The 17,500-nt window shown below is 31.8% G+C and overlaps 1 protein-coding gene across 1 annotated transcript in view; it reads left to right on the top strand.

Annotated features, from left to right (window-relative positions):
- LOC137621598 (dipeptidase 1-like) overlaps positions 1-17,500 on the top strand; it is a 133,812-nt gene that overhangs the window by 43,623 nt on the left and 72,689 nt on the right. Inside the window, exon 2 of the mRNA XM_068352010.1 lies at positions 4,942-5,152. Within this exon, the coding sequence (XP_068208111.1) occupies positions 4,947-5,152 (206 nt within the window). The 5' untranslated portion in view covers positions 4,942-4,946. The remainder of the gene's footprint in view (positions 1-4,941; positions 5,153-17,500) is intronic.

Below are 17,500 nucleotides of genomic sequence, written 5' to 3' on the forward strand. Positions count from 1 at the left end.
ACACAAAGAGAGATAGAAACATGATAAATCATGGAAATACAAAGCAACCAAATATCTCTCGATTCTTTAAGAAAAAATGGATGCAAACACTAACGTAAATACAAAAAAATCTAAATTGACCAGGGTAATAAATAGTGATAATTAAACTGCTAGGATAGTCCCGATAGTGAATGATAAAGATTTATTTATACTTAAAATAAAAGAAATAAAAAAGAAATTCAAATTATTTTGGAAGATATTAAGGATCGTCCATTATTTTGCATTAGTAGAGCAACAAAACGGTTTTTAGGGGAAGAAGGAGGCTAAGTGACTCTCCTTGAGCTAGAATGGAGATGCCCGAAGATTTTCTCCCGAAGCCGTTTAGGACTCGCGAAAAATTCTCATTTTTTCTCTGGTTTCAATAGGCCCTAATAATAATAATAATAATAATAATAATAATAATAATAATAATGATAATAATAATAATAATAATAAATTACGTGATTTGATTTACAGCTCCGTGAAGATTCCGTTCTGGACACATTCAGAACTCTATGCTAAGTCTACGGCTATTTCTTCTGAAGACATTTGGAGATTCAGGGTTTTCTGTCGAAGTCGTTCAGATTCGCATCTGGAATCATTCAGAATTCCATGCTAAGTCTATGGTAATTTCTTCTGAATCCATTTGGAGAACAACGATTTTCTTCCAAAGCCATTTAGAACTCGCGAAAAATTCCCATTTTCTCTGGTTTCAATAGGCCCTAATAACTAATAATAATAATAATAATAATAATAGTAACAATAATAATAATGATAATAATAATAATAAACAACCATGATTTGATCTACTGCTCCGGGAAGATTCCGTTCTTGAGTCATATTTCTTCGGAAGCCATTTGGAGATCGACAAAGATTTTCTTCCGAAGCCGTTATGACTCGCGAAAAATTATCTTTTTCTCTGGTTCCAATAGGCCCTAATAATAATAATAATAATAATAATAATAATAATAATAATAATAATAATAATTTTTGTAAGTAGCAATCTGCTACCTACAGCTCTCCATTTGGTTAATGCCTTTTCTGCTCTTGGTGTCATCATTATTCCTACCCCTTCTCTTCTAACTCCATCTGTTCCTTAGGGCCAAGATATCCAAACTATATTTCATAAATTCATTCTCTACTAGCGGTAACTTCCCAGTTTGATTCTTGGTTCTAACATTTCAATTACCAATTTTCAATTTTTCTTTAGTATTTACAAACTGGGAGTTTCTTAGCAACCCACTACGGCCGGGACGGGGGGCAATACTTTCATTTTCGCTTTCCATAGCTTGACTAAATCCATAGAGGATTCATAGGTTAAATTCATCAAAGAATAGCCAGTTTCTTAGTGATGCGCAGCGCCTATCTAAATAAGGCAAGTGACCCCTGCCGGTCCATACTAATTCCAGTAAGATCAACTGCCGGGCATTAGAAGCACCAAACGGGTACATACCTTTTTCAAATTACAGATGGAATTAATGGTCCTTTATTTATGGAACCCATGCCTCAAAGATAATGTTTAGTGCCATATTTATAAGAACTGAAACTGTTTTTTGAGCATTCGATTGAATTGAATAGACCGGTCATATATTCAAGCATTTAAATTGTCACGTATATGGCTATAGTATATATTGAATTGTTCACCTTTATTTCCAATTTTGTACTTGTCCCCATTTTCTCATTAGTAATAGGTTTGATTATCATTTTCTATGAAAAGAAAACTTTTTCTTTTTTATTTTCTTATAAATCAATATGATTTTCTATTGAAATAAATGATAGAAAATTTTTTCAAAGAACTATCAGTTATCTATATTTCTAGTTAAAATTATTAAGAATATATATATATATATATATATATATATATATATATATATATATATATATATATATATATATATATAAATATATATATATATATATATATATATATATATATATATATATATATATATATATATATATATATATATATATATATATATATATATATATATATATATATATATATATATATATATATATATATATATATATATATATATATATATATATATATATATATACATATATATATAAATATATATATATATATATATATATATATATGTATATATATATATATATATATATATAAATATATATATATATATATATAAATATATATATATATATATATATATATAGATAGATAGATAGATAGATAGATAGATAGTTTACAAAATCTATTACTTAATAACTTAACATTATGAATTGATGTTTTTTTAAATTAAGTGTCCAAAATTGCCTTACCATTTTTCAAGGCGAGGCAAAATTGGACACAAGATATTCCATATTTTTTCATTCATTTTTTATTTTAAACCTTCCTTTAGCATCATCCACTAATTTGTTTTTAGAAAAAATAATTTCATGTATTATTTCTGGGAAACCCTAAAATGAAGGTGAGGCATTTATTGGACACCCATATTCAACAATTTATGTAAGGGTACTTAATACTTTTTAAAAGCCAGACATACTAATATTTATAAAGTAGAAGGTTGGGCAATTTCTAATAGCATTATAGTTTTCGAAAATTATAAATAGTTTTAGAGATATTGTATCTGTCTAATATTTGCCTTACTTGTCCAAAATTGCCTCTGTCCAAAATTGCCTTACCCTACTGTATCAGTTTCAATGCGATTATAAAACCTTGTGAGATTATTATTATTATTATTATTATTATTATTATTAGTAGTAGTAGTAGTAGTAGTAGTAGTAGTAGTAGTAGTAGTAGTAGTAGTAGTAGTAGTAGTAGTAGCAGCAGTAGCAAAGCTACAACCTTAGCTGAGAAAAACAAGATGCTATAAGATCAAGGGCTCCAACAGAGAAAAATAGCTCAGTGAGGAAAGGAAAAAAGAAAGCAAATTAAAATGAACAATAAAAATAAAGTATTTTAAGAACAATAATAATATTGAAATACATCTTTCATGAATAAACTATAAAATAAGAGAAATAAGATAGAATAGTGTATCCGAGTGTACCCTCAAGCAAGAGAACTCTATCTAACTCTAATCCCATTTAACACCTGATGTAACGCGAAAATAATACAATTTGCTAATTGCAAAATAAGTAGATCTTTATCTTCCTAAAACAGTTTCACACCTTGCAAAACGGCAAAGTAAAATGTTTTTTTTTTCGCGTTGAATGAAAATGTTTCAGGATTAAGTTCTCAAATTCAAATTGGATTACGAATGCGTGAATTCTCCCACAAGATAAAAATGGTGAGAAGCTCCTCACGGACACATTATCCCTGTAAAATCATTTGAATTTTTCATCATCTACATTATGACAGCTTTGTCTGGAAACATCAAAGGAAGTTTATGATATTACCTCTCTCTCTCTCTCTCTCTCTCTCTCTCTCTCTCTCTCTCTCTCTCTCTCTCTCTCTCTCTCTCTCTCTCTCAATTCGTTTATTTGCTCTATATGAATTCTTTTATATGTTTTCCAAGATCTGATGAATTTCTTCTCTATAAAAATATAACAAATTTAAAGAAAATCCATTTGTTTGCTCTCTCTCTCTCTCTCTCTCTCTCTCTCTCTCTCTCTCTCTCTCTCTCTCTCTCTCTCTCTCTCTCTCTCTCTCTCTTTGTGAGTGTTCATATATGCCCCTCCTACATTCACACTTATAAAAAGAAATTCATATTATTATAATTATTAAAATTATTTGAATGGAGAAGTATTGAATTAAAAGTTCAAGGTAGAGACTACTGGCGAAATGTAACAATGCCCTTTGCGTCAATAGGCGTAGGAGGAAATGATGATTATAATTATTATTATTGTCTGTGTTGTTATTTAATTAACGTTGCTATTGTTGTGACAATCAAAGTAAATGAACAGAATAGTTTTCCATATTACATTTGTGACCCTCATTTAGAATTGATAAAGGAACAGATAAATAAAGGTACAGAACCTCTTCTTTTAAGATCATATCCTACAAGTGATTGAGATAAAAATCAACGATTTGAATATCTCGTAGTTAAAATGGAAATGTCGACACAAGGGCGTAGGGCTAGCGACCCCATCCCGAGAATTACTTGTGTAAAATCTAAAAATGCTGCCATATTCGAAAGGGTGGGGGTGGGGAATTAAACAGTTCTTATTGGATTGTAAAAGATTTATGACTACTCCCACTCTTCCGTACCCAAAGGACGGGGAGAGACCGAGTAGTCATACATTTTGTAATGCCACTAAGAGTGAAAGGAAAGAAATATATTCATATATATGTATATATATATATATATATATATATATATATATATATGTATTTATATATATGTATATATCTATATATATGTATGTATGTATATATATATATATATATATATATATATATATATATATATATATATATATATATATATATATATATATAATCAGACCCTTGTTCTTTGTCTTATAAGGGAGGATGATAATTTGAAGCAACGAATTATGAATTAAAGGTTAATTCGTCAGTTGATTTAGCAATGATTCACTCTTGTTTACTCATCTTGTTTACTCATTAGTTAAGAAAGTTAATAACAATGAAGAAATTACACAAATCCTAAACGTTTAGCAGATATATTGACAGTTTCCACATTATCAGTCGTGAAATTCATCGCAAGTATTCAGACTTTTCAAAATGCAAACTATATTTCCCTTCATCACCTATAAATATAATTTATTTACAATACAGTCATTCGAAAAATGTATCAGAGAAATTATACGAGTTACATAATTTATTTTATTTTATTTATTTTTTTTTATATATTTTCTATATGTTTATATATTTTTATATATGATCGATCCAATTTAATTCTCTATATATCCAAGTCCGTTACAAAATATTTCAGCATTTCCATACCTTAAAGTTGAACCAAGTAATTTAATTTTTTTATTCTTTTTTCACAGTGACAATGGGCCTGAAAGATGTCTGCAGCATGACCATGGTAATGACAGTGGTAGTTGGCATCATGGTGACAGTGGTTGGAGTCCTGATTGCCACCGGAAGTCTGATGTGCTCCGCAAGTCCCCTTCCGGTGCGGGTGTCATCTAAGGCGTCCCACAGGGAGAGGCTGGCGGCCGCCCACCTCCTCCTGCAGGAGTCTCCTCTGATTGATGGGTGAGTGAAGATGCTGTCAAGTACTTGTTCATTCCTTTTACAGGAATATCTTCCATTTTTTTAGATATTGAACATTCCTTTTTCAGGTCTTAGAATATTTTATTTTTCCTTGTTTCCTTTCCTCACTGGGCTATTTTCCCTGTTGGGGCCCTTGGGCTTATAGCATCCTGCTTTTCCACCTAGGGTTGTAGCTTAGTAAGTAATAATAATAATAATAATAATAATAATAATAATAATAAATGATAAATAATAAATAATAAATAATAAATAATAAATGATAAATAATAATAATAATAATAATGATAATAATAATAATAATGATAATAATAATAATAATAATAACAACTGTGCTCGTAGCTTTTTTGATAAAGGAGAGTTAGTTTTCTCTCTCGCATTTATCAAAGAAGATTCTATCAAGAACCTCCTCTTAATAATGTGGTGATCAAAGATTGCTTTTCCCCAAGGCTACTTTACCCACCATGCTACTTTATCGTTACCTTCCCCGTGTTTCTGCTTTTCCTCTGCTCCCTTTACAACTTCTTCCCTCTAGTGCTTCTTTACCGCTGATTTTCTGTCTTTTATGAACTTTTGTCGCTTCATTTTATCTTGAAAATAAATTCCTGACAGTCTTTTTTATTTCCTCCTTTTTTTTTTTTTTTTTTTTTTTTTTTTTTTTTTTTTTTTTTTTTTACATTTCGCCGAGTCTTTTATCGTATGGACGTTTTGGCACAGTATCCTATGATTACTTTTTCTAGTCTTTTAACTTACTATTATTATTATTATTATTATTATTATTATTATTATTATTATTATTAGCTAAGTTACAACCCTAGTTGGAAAAGCAGGATGCTATAAGCCCAAGGGCTCCAACAAGGAAAGATAGCCCAGTGAGGAAAGGAAACAAGGAAATAAATAAACTTTATGAGAAGTGATTAACAATTCAAATGAAATATTTTAAGAACAATAACAATATTAAAATATATCTTTCATACATAAACTATAAAGTGAGGCTTATGTAGCCTGTTCAACATAAAAACATCTGCTGCAAGTTTGAATTTTTGAAGTTCCACCGATTCATCTACCTGATTAGTTAGATCATTCCACAACTTGATCACAGCTGGAATAAAACATCCAGAATACTGTGTAGTATTGAGCCTCATGATGGAGAGGTCATGACTATTTCCCACAGCCTCATTTGATCTTTCGATGAGAGACTTGGTATTCTGGCTAAGTTACTTTGACGTACAGACAAGATTTATTTGCTGAATATCGATGAATCTATGCTTCAGTTGTTAAATTTAAATGAATCTGTTATTCGATTTCTTTTCTGAATTTTGATTACTAAAATTTAGTTGCTGAATGTCAATAACTTTAATATTGAATCTCTAAATATTTAGGAATCTCAAATTCATTGTTCCATTTCAATGACCCTAAGATTTGTTTGTTGTATTTTAATGACTACGATTCAATTGATGATTTTTTTTAGGAATCTAAGGTTCAATTGTTGGATTTCAATGACTACAAGATTCATTTGCTGAATTTCAATGACTAATATTAATTTGCTGAATTTCAATGACTCTAAGATTCATTTGCAGAATTTTAGTGTCCCCAAGGTTCATTTGCTGAATTTCAATGACGGTAAGATTCACTTGCTGAATTTCAGTGACTCCAAGATTCATTTGCTGAATTTCAGTGACTGTAAAATTCACTTACTGAATTTCTGTGACTCCAAGATTCATTTTCTGAATTTCAATGACTCCAAGTTTCATTTGCTGAATTTTGATGACTCCAAGATTCTTTTGCTGAATTTCAATGGCTAAGATTCATTTGCAGAATTTCAGTGGCTCCAAGATTCATTTGCTGAATTTTAATGACTTAAGATTCACTAAGCTGAATTTCAGTGACTCTAAGATTCATTTTAAGATTCATTTGCTGAATTTCAATGACTCCAAGATTCATTTGCTTAATTTCAATGACTCCAAGATTCATTTGCTTAATTTCAATGACTCTGAGATTCAATCGTTGAATCTTGACGAATCTGTCTCAACCACTGAATCTCGATGAATCCACGATTCATATCCAGGATTTTACCATACCAAAAAATGAATCATACGTCAGACCCCAGATAAAAATGGACGACCCATTTATAGGTAGATCTAAAGTTGATAAATGATAATGATAATGACGAAGTATAATGATGACCGAGTTATGATGATTGATTATGCATGGTTTATGATGGTGATTCATATCGGAATATTCAGGGGAGTGATTTATGAATCTTCTGTTTCATTGGTGGAGAGAAATTGATGGAATCGATGGATTAGGAAATGGAAAACGGGACAGATCAAAAATCCCTTTTCGATTGTGGAAGAGATTTATCATTCTTATTTTGGGTTAGAAATGTTAGAAATAACATAGTTTTTTTTTTATTTTTTTTTTTTAGTTAGGGGAAAATACAAAAATCATATGGTAGAAAAGTAAAAAATATAGTTTATTTTAAATTAGGGTAAAATGCATACACACAAAAAGATTATGATAGAAAAGTTACAAATAATTATTTTGAATTAGGTAAAATACATATAAAAAAATTATGATAGCAAATTAAAACATAATGATTTTGAATTAGGTAAAATATATACACAAATATTTATGGTTGATAATTAAAAGAAATATAGTTATTTTGAGTTATGGGAAAATACATACACAAAAAATAATGGTAGAAAAGTAAAAAATAATTATTTTGAATTAGGTAAAATACACACAAAAAAATAATGGTAGAAAAGTTAATTTTTTTTTTTAATTAGGGAAAATACATACACACAATAAAATTATGATAGAAAAGTAAAACATAATGATTTTGAATTATGTAAAATACATAGACAATCAAATTTCATAGGAAAGTAAAGAAAATTATTTTGAATTGGGTAAGAGTTCATGTACAATAATTATGGTAGAAAATTTAAAAAATAAATTCGTTACTTTGAGTCAGGGGAAATATATACAATAGAATTATGATAGAAAAGTAAAATAAAAATATTTTTTTTGAATTAGGAAAAATACGTTCAGGAAGATATGGTAAGGAAGTGAAAAAGAGAATTAGTTATGGTAGAAAGGTTAAAAAATAAATCTTTTGAATCAGGAAAAATACATAAACAAAAATAAAATGATTGGAAAGTAAAAAAATATTTTGAATTCGAAAAAAAATACACAAAACAGTTATGGTAGAAAAGTAATAATAATAATAATAATAATAATAATAATAATAATAATAATAATAATAATAATAATAATAATGATAATGATAATAATAATAATAATAATTATTATTATTATTATTATTATTATTATTATTATTATTATTATTATTACTATTATTGATGTTATTATTATTATTATTATTATTTGCTAAGCTACAACCCTAGTTGGAAAAGCAGGAAGCTATAAACCCAGGGGCCCCAATAGGGAAAATAGCTCAGTGATGAAAGGAAACAAGGAAAAATGAAATATTTTAAGATCAGAAACAACATTAAAATAAATATTTCCTATATAAACTATAAACACTTCAATTAGGGGAACAAACAAACAAAAAATTATGTAGAAGAGTTAAAAAATAATTAGTTCGAATTAGGGTAAAATACATTTACAAAAGATTATGGTAAAAAAGTAAAAAAAAAATAATTATTTTGAATAAGGTAAAATTACATAAAAAAAATATGGTAGAAAAGTTTAAAAAAATAGTTCTTTTGAATTAGGAAAAATACATAGACAAAAAAGTTTGGTAGGAAAGTTGTAGAAAAAATATTTTTAGTTTGGAGAAAATACATACACAAATCAATTATAGTAGAAAAGTTAAAAAAAAAAAAAAACTATAGTTACTTTGAATTAGGAAAAAAATACATACAAAAAATTAGTTTGAGATGAATTGGCCCAGTGTTCTGATCAAACTCCAAAATGGAATCATTGATCCCTAGTCTTGGGTAGTGTCATAGCCTCTGTAACATGGCCTTCCACTGTCTTGGGTTAGAGTTCTCATGCTTGAGGGTACACTCGGGCACACTATTCTATCTGTTTCCTTATTTCATTTCCTCACTGGGCTATTTTTCCCTGTTGGAGACCTTGGATTTATTGAATCCTGCTTCCCAACTAGGGTTGTAGCTTATCTAATAATAATAATAATAATAATAATGATAATAATTGGGAGTCACGAAACCCAATATTATTATTATTATTATTATTATTATTATTATTATTATTATTATTATTACTTGCTAAGCTACAACCCTAGTTGGAAAAGCAGGATGTTATAAGGCCAGGGGCTCCTACAGGGAAAATAGCTCAGTGAGGAAAAGGAACAAGGAAAAATAGAATATTTTAAGAAGAGCAACGATATTAAAATAAATATCACTTTATAAACTATAAAAACTTGAGCAAAACAAGAAGAAGAGAAATAAGATAAAAGATGGAACAGTGTGCCCGAGTGTACCCTCAAGCAAGAGAACTCCAATAGTAATGGGTAAGTGAATATTAGGAATGATTTGCAGATGCAAATAAGTGATATCAACAGACCCGAAAAACATCTAGGCTTCCCTACCGTAAGAAAATCTAAGGACACCATTCAGGTTTGTTCCAGTTTTATAGTCAATTCTTTTTAGTGAAGCAGAATTGCACCGACTCGCATGGGTGCCCTTTTGGCTCAGAAAAGTTTCCTAACAGCTGATTGGTCGGACAAAAATACTTCCGACCAATCAGCTATTAAGAAAACTTTTCCGAGCTAAACGGGCACCCACTCGCATGGGTGCCCTTTTAGCTCGAAAAAGTTTCCTAACAGCTGGTTGGTCGGACAAAAATACTTCCGACCAATCAGCTATTAGGAAACTTTTCCGAGCTAAAAGGGCAACCATGCGAAGTCGGTGCAATTCTGCTTCACTAAAAAGAATTGACTGTAAGTTACTTTAGAAATAACGACAAAAAACAGCCAGACACCTTAAACCCCCCCCCCCCCCCTGCCCGCACACTAGTCATCCATAAACCAGACTAACTCCTTAACAGCTAAACTTTCATCTTTTATCTTGACAACTCTACGATATCTCCTGAGTCGCATCTATAAGGCGGGTTTACCACGGTCGAACGGTTCGTCGAACGCGGTTCGACAGACAAGAGTTTGAGGGGGTATTTTGGTTGTCGAACACTCGTCGAACTGTTCGAAGAAAGTCTGTTCTAGTCTGACTTTTGTGGGCGGGGCTTCATTGTCCACAAACCTTATGCATTTATGGCTGACTGCACCTCTTCGAACCGTTTTGACAAGCAGGTTCGACAACTAGGTTCGTCGAACCGTTCGACCGTGTAAAACCCTTCTTATGACCTCCTAGACGTCCCTTGTAGTGAAAAGAAAAACATGCTGATACATCAGCCTCTGTCATCAGTAATCGTCAATGTCACCAGAGCCTCGATCTTTCTTTTTATATGATAGATAGCCGAAGTTCCCTCGGCCTCCGTCGTCGCCTTGGTGATGTTTTCGAATAGCTTCCTCTGCAAGAGTTTCGAGTCGGACTTCCTCCGTGATAAAAATCAACTTGAGTCATTCTCAACTCGAGTGTGAAGTCCCATCGTGCTGCATTTTCAAACAAAATTCTCAGTATCTATTCCATCTCATTTATCTCTCTCTCTCTCTCTCTCTCTCTCTCTCTTTCTCTCTCTCTCTCTCTCTCTCTCTCTCTCTCTCTCTCTCTCTCTCTCTCTCTCTCAGGTAGTGTTTTTTACTTTACAACCCATTTCGTGAAATACAGAAAAGATTTCCTCTCTCTCTCTCTCTCTCTCTCTCTCTCCTCTCTCTCTCTCTCTCTCTCTCTCTCTCTCTCTCTCTCTCTCTCAGGTAGTGTTTTTTACTTTACACCCATTTCGTGAAATACAGAAAAGATTTCCCCTCTCTCTCTCTCTCTCTCTCCTCTCTCTCTCTCTCCTCTCTCTCTCTCTCTCTCTCTCTCTCTCTCTCTCTCTCTCTCTCTCAGGCTGGTAGCGTTTTTGCCCTTTTCTCCAAGTTCACGTAATACGAAAAGATTCTCTCTCTCTCTCTCTCTCTCTCTCTCTCTCTCTCTCTCTCTCTCTCTCTCCTTCAGGCTGGTAGCGTTTTTGTCCTTTTCTTCAAGTTCACGTAATATGAAAAGACTCTCTCTCTCTCTCTCTCTCTCTCTCTCTCTCTCTCTCTCTCTCTCTCTCTCTCTCTCAGGCTGGTAGTGTTTTTGTCCTTTTCTCCAAGTTCACGTAATACAAAAAGACTCTCTCTCTCTCTCTCTCTCTCTCTCTCTCCTCTCTCTCTCTCTCTCTCTCTCATTATAGATTAAAGCCTTAATAATCCCCTTTACCAAACTTCACCTCCCAATTTGCCTCTCAGCATATTGCTACCCCAATCTCCATCAGGGCGGTTAACTGTCTTTATTCTGCCCCTTATCACCGAAGCCAACACCACCTGTACTCGAATTCCGTCAACATCCTGTCAATATTCCGACAATATCCTCAGCTTAGTTGTTAATACAGGAGGCAAGTTTCGACAGTTGGCCCACTCTGCCTCTCAACTTATGGCCCACTATTGTGAGTTTTGCAAAGTGGGTGATTACCTGTAGCGCGTTTAGAGGTTTAAAGGCCGCTCATGAATGTCCTAAGTAAGGGACGATGACATTACCCTAGCTAGCAGGACAATGCCCTAGAGGTTGACCATATATTATTATTATTATTATTATTATTATTATTATTACTACTTGCTAAGCTATAACCCTAGTTGGAAAAGCAGGATGCTATAAGCCCTAGTGCTCCAACAGGGAAAATAGCCCAGTGAGGAAAGGAAATAAGGAAATAAACTACAAGAGATGTTTATAAATAACAACATTGACATAAATCTTTCATAACCATAAAGATCAGCGCCCAAGCCCTCTCTCCACCAAGTTATGACCAGGTAGGGCTAGGCAATGGCTGCTGATGACTCAGCAGGTAGACCTATAGGCTCTCTCAAATCCCCCATCCTTAGCTCACAAGGTCGCAGACGCAAGAAACTATCGAATTTAAGCGGAACTCGAACCCCAGTCTGGCGAGCGCTAGGCATGGAACGCTTCCAATAGGCCACCAGGTGTTGGCGCCGTCTGTTGAAGGAAAACCCGTGTTGCTAAATTAGACATTGAAAAATGTACCTGGTCGATGGTAAAACTTTGTGGGTCGCAGACGTATTGTGTAAGTAAGGGGGATGCTGCTAGCAATATTGTCCTCCTTGTAAAAAGTTTACACACACACACGCACGTACGCACGCACACACATACACACACACACACACACATATATATATATATATATATATATATATATATATAAGCGCAAACGGTGGAAATTATACAAACAAATTGACAGGAAAACTGAAATGAGAGAGAGAGAGAGAGAGAGAGAGAGAGAGAGAGAGAGAGAGAGAGAGAGAGAGAGAGAGGAGAAAAGGGTTCATCGCAATGGGTAAGTACTCTCACTTTCTCTCTCTCTCTCTCTCTCTCTCTCCTCTCTCTCTCTCTCTCTCTCTCTCTTATTACCCAAGTTGCGTCCTGCAGCTGTTGGCTAACAACTAGGTACTATATTTGTTGCATAAGTAAGAAGATAAAGTAAAAAATAAAAATCCATGGCAAACGAGAGAGAGAGAGAGAGAGAGAGAGAGAGAGAGAGAGAGAGAGAGCGAGTAGAAAATACCCACGAAAGATGGGAAGACCTCTTACCAATTGCAAAGACCGCAAGGAAAACAATTTGAAAAGAAATTCTTTTGTTTTCTTACTTTAGTTTTAAAAATGCTCCGAATTCAAACTTTGCTTGTTACCGTCGAAAACTGATCTTTTTGTGGGTCCTTTCTGTGACCTCGATTCGATTGCACAGACTTCTAAAAGTTTCCTTCTTTCTAACCATTCTGAGTTTTCAATAGTGAAAGGATTAGCTTGTTATTCTTCTTCGAAGATTTAATATTGATCAAGATTTTTAAGAGGTTAAAAAATATTCTATAAAATCAACAGGTTACTTTAAATGTCAGATATTTCTTGAAATATAATTTTTCTTGATACATAAACATATTCTAATAACCGAATCTAATCTGACACAAAATATTACTTAATACATATTCTAATAACCGAATCAAATCTGACACAAAATATTTAATACATATTCTATTAACCGAATCTGATCTGACACAAAATATAATTTAATATATATTCTAATAACCGAATCTGATCTGACACAAAATATAATTTAATACGTATTCTAATAACCGAATCTGATCTGACACAAAATATAATTTAATACGTATTTTAATAACCGAATCTGATCTGACACAAAATATAATTTAATACGTATTCTAATAACCGAATCTGATCTGACACAAAATATAATTTAATACGTATTCTAATAACCGAATCTGATCTGACACAAAATATAATTTGATACGTATTCTAATAACCGAATCTGATCTGACACAAAATATAATTTGATACGTATTCTATTAACCGAATCTGAGCTGACACAAAATATAATTTAATACGTATTCTAATAACCGAATCTGAGCTGACACAAAATATAATTGGATACATATTCTAATAACCGAATCTGATCTGACACAAAATATAATTGGATACATATTCTATTAACCGAATCTGATCTGACACAAAATATAATTTGATACATATTCTATTAACCGAATCTGATCTGACACAAAATATAATTTGATACATATTCTATTAACCGAATCTGATCTGACACAAAATATAATTTGATACGTATTCTATTAACCGAATCTGATCTGACACAAAATATAATTGAATACATATTCTAATAACCGAATCTGATCTGACACAAAATATAATTGAATACATATTCTAATAACCGAATCTGATCTGACACAAAATATAATTGAATACATATTCTAATAACCGAATCTGATCTGACACAAAATATAATTTGATACATATTCTATTAACCGAATCTGAGCTGACACAAAATATAATTTAATACGTATTCTAATAACCGAATCTGAGCTGACACAAAATATAATTTAATACGTATTCTAATAACCGAATCTGATCTGACACAAAATATGATTGAATACGTATTCTAATAACCGAATCTGATCTGACACAAAATATAATTGAATACATATTCTAATAACCGAATCTGATCTGACACAAAATATAATTGAATACATATTCTAATAACCGAATCTGATCTGACACAAAATATAATTGAATACATATTCTAATAACCGAATCTGATCTGACACAAAATATAATTTGATACATATTCTATTAACCGAATCTGAGCTGACACAAAATATAATTTAATACGTATTCTAATAACCGAATCTGATCTGACACAAAATATGATTGAATACGTATTCTAATAACCGAATCTGATCTGACACAAAATATAATTGGATACATATTCTATTAACCGAATCTGAGCTGACACAAAATATAATTTAATACGTATTCTAATAACCGAATCTGATCTGACACAAAATATGATTGAATACGTATTCTAATAACCGAATCTGATCTGACACAAAATATAATTTGATACGTATTCTATTAACCGAATCTGAGCTGACACAAAATATGATTGAATACGTATTCTAATAACCGAATCTGATCTGACACAAAATATAATTTAATACATATTCTAATAACCGAATCTGATCTGACACAAAATATAATTGAATACGTATTCTAATAACCGAATCTGATCTGACACAAAATATAATTGAATACGTATTCTAATAACCGAATCTGATCTGACACAAAATATAATTTGATACGTATTCTAATAACCGAATCTGATCTGACACAAAATATAATTTGATACGTATTCTAATAACCGAATCTGAGCTGACACAAAATATAATTTAATACGTATTCTAATAACCGAATCTGATCTGACACAAAATATAATTGAATACGTATTCTAATAACCGAATCTGATCTGACACAAAATATAATTGAATACGTATTCTAATAACCGAATCTGATCTGACACAAAATATAATTGAATACGTATTCTAATAACCGAATCTGATCTGACACAAAATATGATTTGATACGTATTCTAATAACCGAATCTGATCTGACACAAAATATAATTTGATACGTATTCTAATAACCGAATCTGATCTGACACAAAATATAATTTGATACATATTCTAATAACCGAATCTGATCTGACACAAAATATAATTTGATACATATTCTAATAACCGAATCTGATCTGACACAAAATATAATTGAATACGTATTCTAATAACCGAATCTGATCTGACACAAAATATAATTGAATACGTATTCTAATAACCGAATCTGATCTGACACAAAATATGATTTGATACGTATTCTAATAACCGAATCTGATCTGACACAAAATATGATTTGATACGTATTCTAATAACCGAATCTGATCTGACACAAAATATAATTTGATATATATTCTAATAACCGAATCTGATCTGACACAAAATATAATTTGATACATATTCTAATAACCGAATCTGATCTGACACAAAATATAATTTGATACATATTCTAATAACCGAATCTGATCTGACACAAAATATAATTGAATACGTATTCTAATAACCGAATCTGATCTGACACAAAATATAATTGAATACGTATTCTAATAACCGAATCTGATCTGACACAAAATATGATTTGATACGTATTCTAATAACCGAATCTGATCTGACACAAAATATGATTTGATACGTATTCTAATAACCGAATCTGATCTGCCACAAAATATAATTTGATACGTATTCTAATAACCGAATCTGATCTGCCACAAAATATAATTTGATATATATTCTAATAACCGAATCTGATCTGACACAAAATATAATTTGATACATATTCTAATAACCGAATCTGATCTGACACAAAATATAATTTAATACGTATTCTAATAACCGAATCTGATCTGACACAAAATATGATTGAATACGTATTCTAATAACCGAATCTGATCTGACACAAAATATAATTGAATACATATTCTAATAACCGAATCTGATCTGACACAAAATATAATTGAATACATATTCTAATAACCGAATCTGATCTGACACAAAATATAATTTGATACATATTCTAATAACCGAATCTGATCTGACACAAAATATAATTGAATACATATTCTAATAACCGAATCTGATCTTATAAAAGATTTAATCTTGCTCGAAATATAAAATTTGCAAAGACTGAGTTTATTTACATACTGGTCATAAGGAATAATTTTCCACCTATGTAAAACTGACCTCGATGATTGCAACGACATAAGTGTATATAAGGTGGTACTAAAAGAATTCAATACCAAATTGTATTACCACCTGGAAAATAAACAACCATAGACAGACAGACATTTAATCATACATGAAAAGACACAAGTTTTATACACACACATAGAAGCAAACACACACATCTCTTCCCTACATATTAAAGAGAATATGTCTGGCTGTATTACATGACAAAACTCGAAAGAACAACGAAAGGCCTTTAACCCTTTCACTGCCATTGGTGGCCTATTCAAAATTTGAAAAAGGATTCAATGGAAAGGTCTTGATGTGTGAGCTTTCCAATAAATATCAACAAGCTACAGTCAATTTTTTTTAATGAGGCACATTTGCACCGACTCGCAGCGGTGCCCTTTTAGCCCGGAAAATTTTCCTGCTATCTGATTGGTTAGAATTATCTTGTCCAACCAATTAGCGAGCAGGAAACGTTTTCGAGATAAAAGGGCACCCTTGTGAGTCGGTGCAAATCTGCCTTGCTAAAAAGAATTGACTATAGTGTTTGTATGGTCTCGAAAGATTTTGCTGCAACAGAAGTTTTGTTTAATTCACCACTGTCACTGAAAGGGTTAATAGACAAACCGGATCTCTCTCTCTCTCTCTCTCTCTCTCTCTCTCTCTCTCTCTCTCTCTATTGTGACGAGAGAGACGATTAGCCCCATCTGGATCAGGCAGAGAATCTCCAACTCAACTCGTATATATAAAATGGTACGAGAGAAGATGATGAAGCAGAGTCAGATTCAACTTTCGATATTCGGGCATTTCTATGTGACGGGTTAACGTCATCACTCGTTGGAAGAAGAAGAAAAAAGAAAGAAAGAAAAGAAGAGCTTTTTTTTTTTTCAGTTGTCTCGAGTCGCAGAGTCGAGGTTTTGGATTCATTAGCTTTTGCAATGTGCAAAAGACGTTTACGGAAGGTGGAGAGGAAGGTGGAGGAGAAAGGGTTGATGATTAGGATTAAAGAGAGAGAGAGAGAGAGAGAGAGAGAGAGAGGAGAGAGAGAG

This window comes from Palaemon carinicauda, chromosome 28 (genome assembly GCF_036898095.1).
Source record: "Palaemon carinicauda isolate YSFRI2023 chromosome 28, ASM3689809v2, whole genome shotgun sequence".
Taxonomy (NCBI): domain Eukaryota; kingdom Metazoa; phylum Arthropoda; class Malacostraca; order Decapoda; family Palaemonidae; genus Palaemon; species Palaemon carinicauda.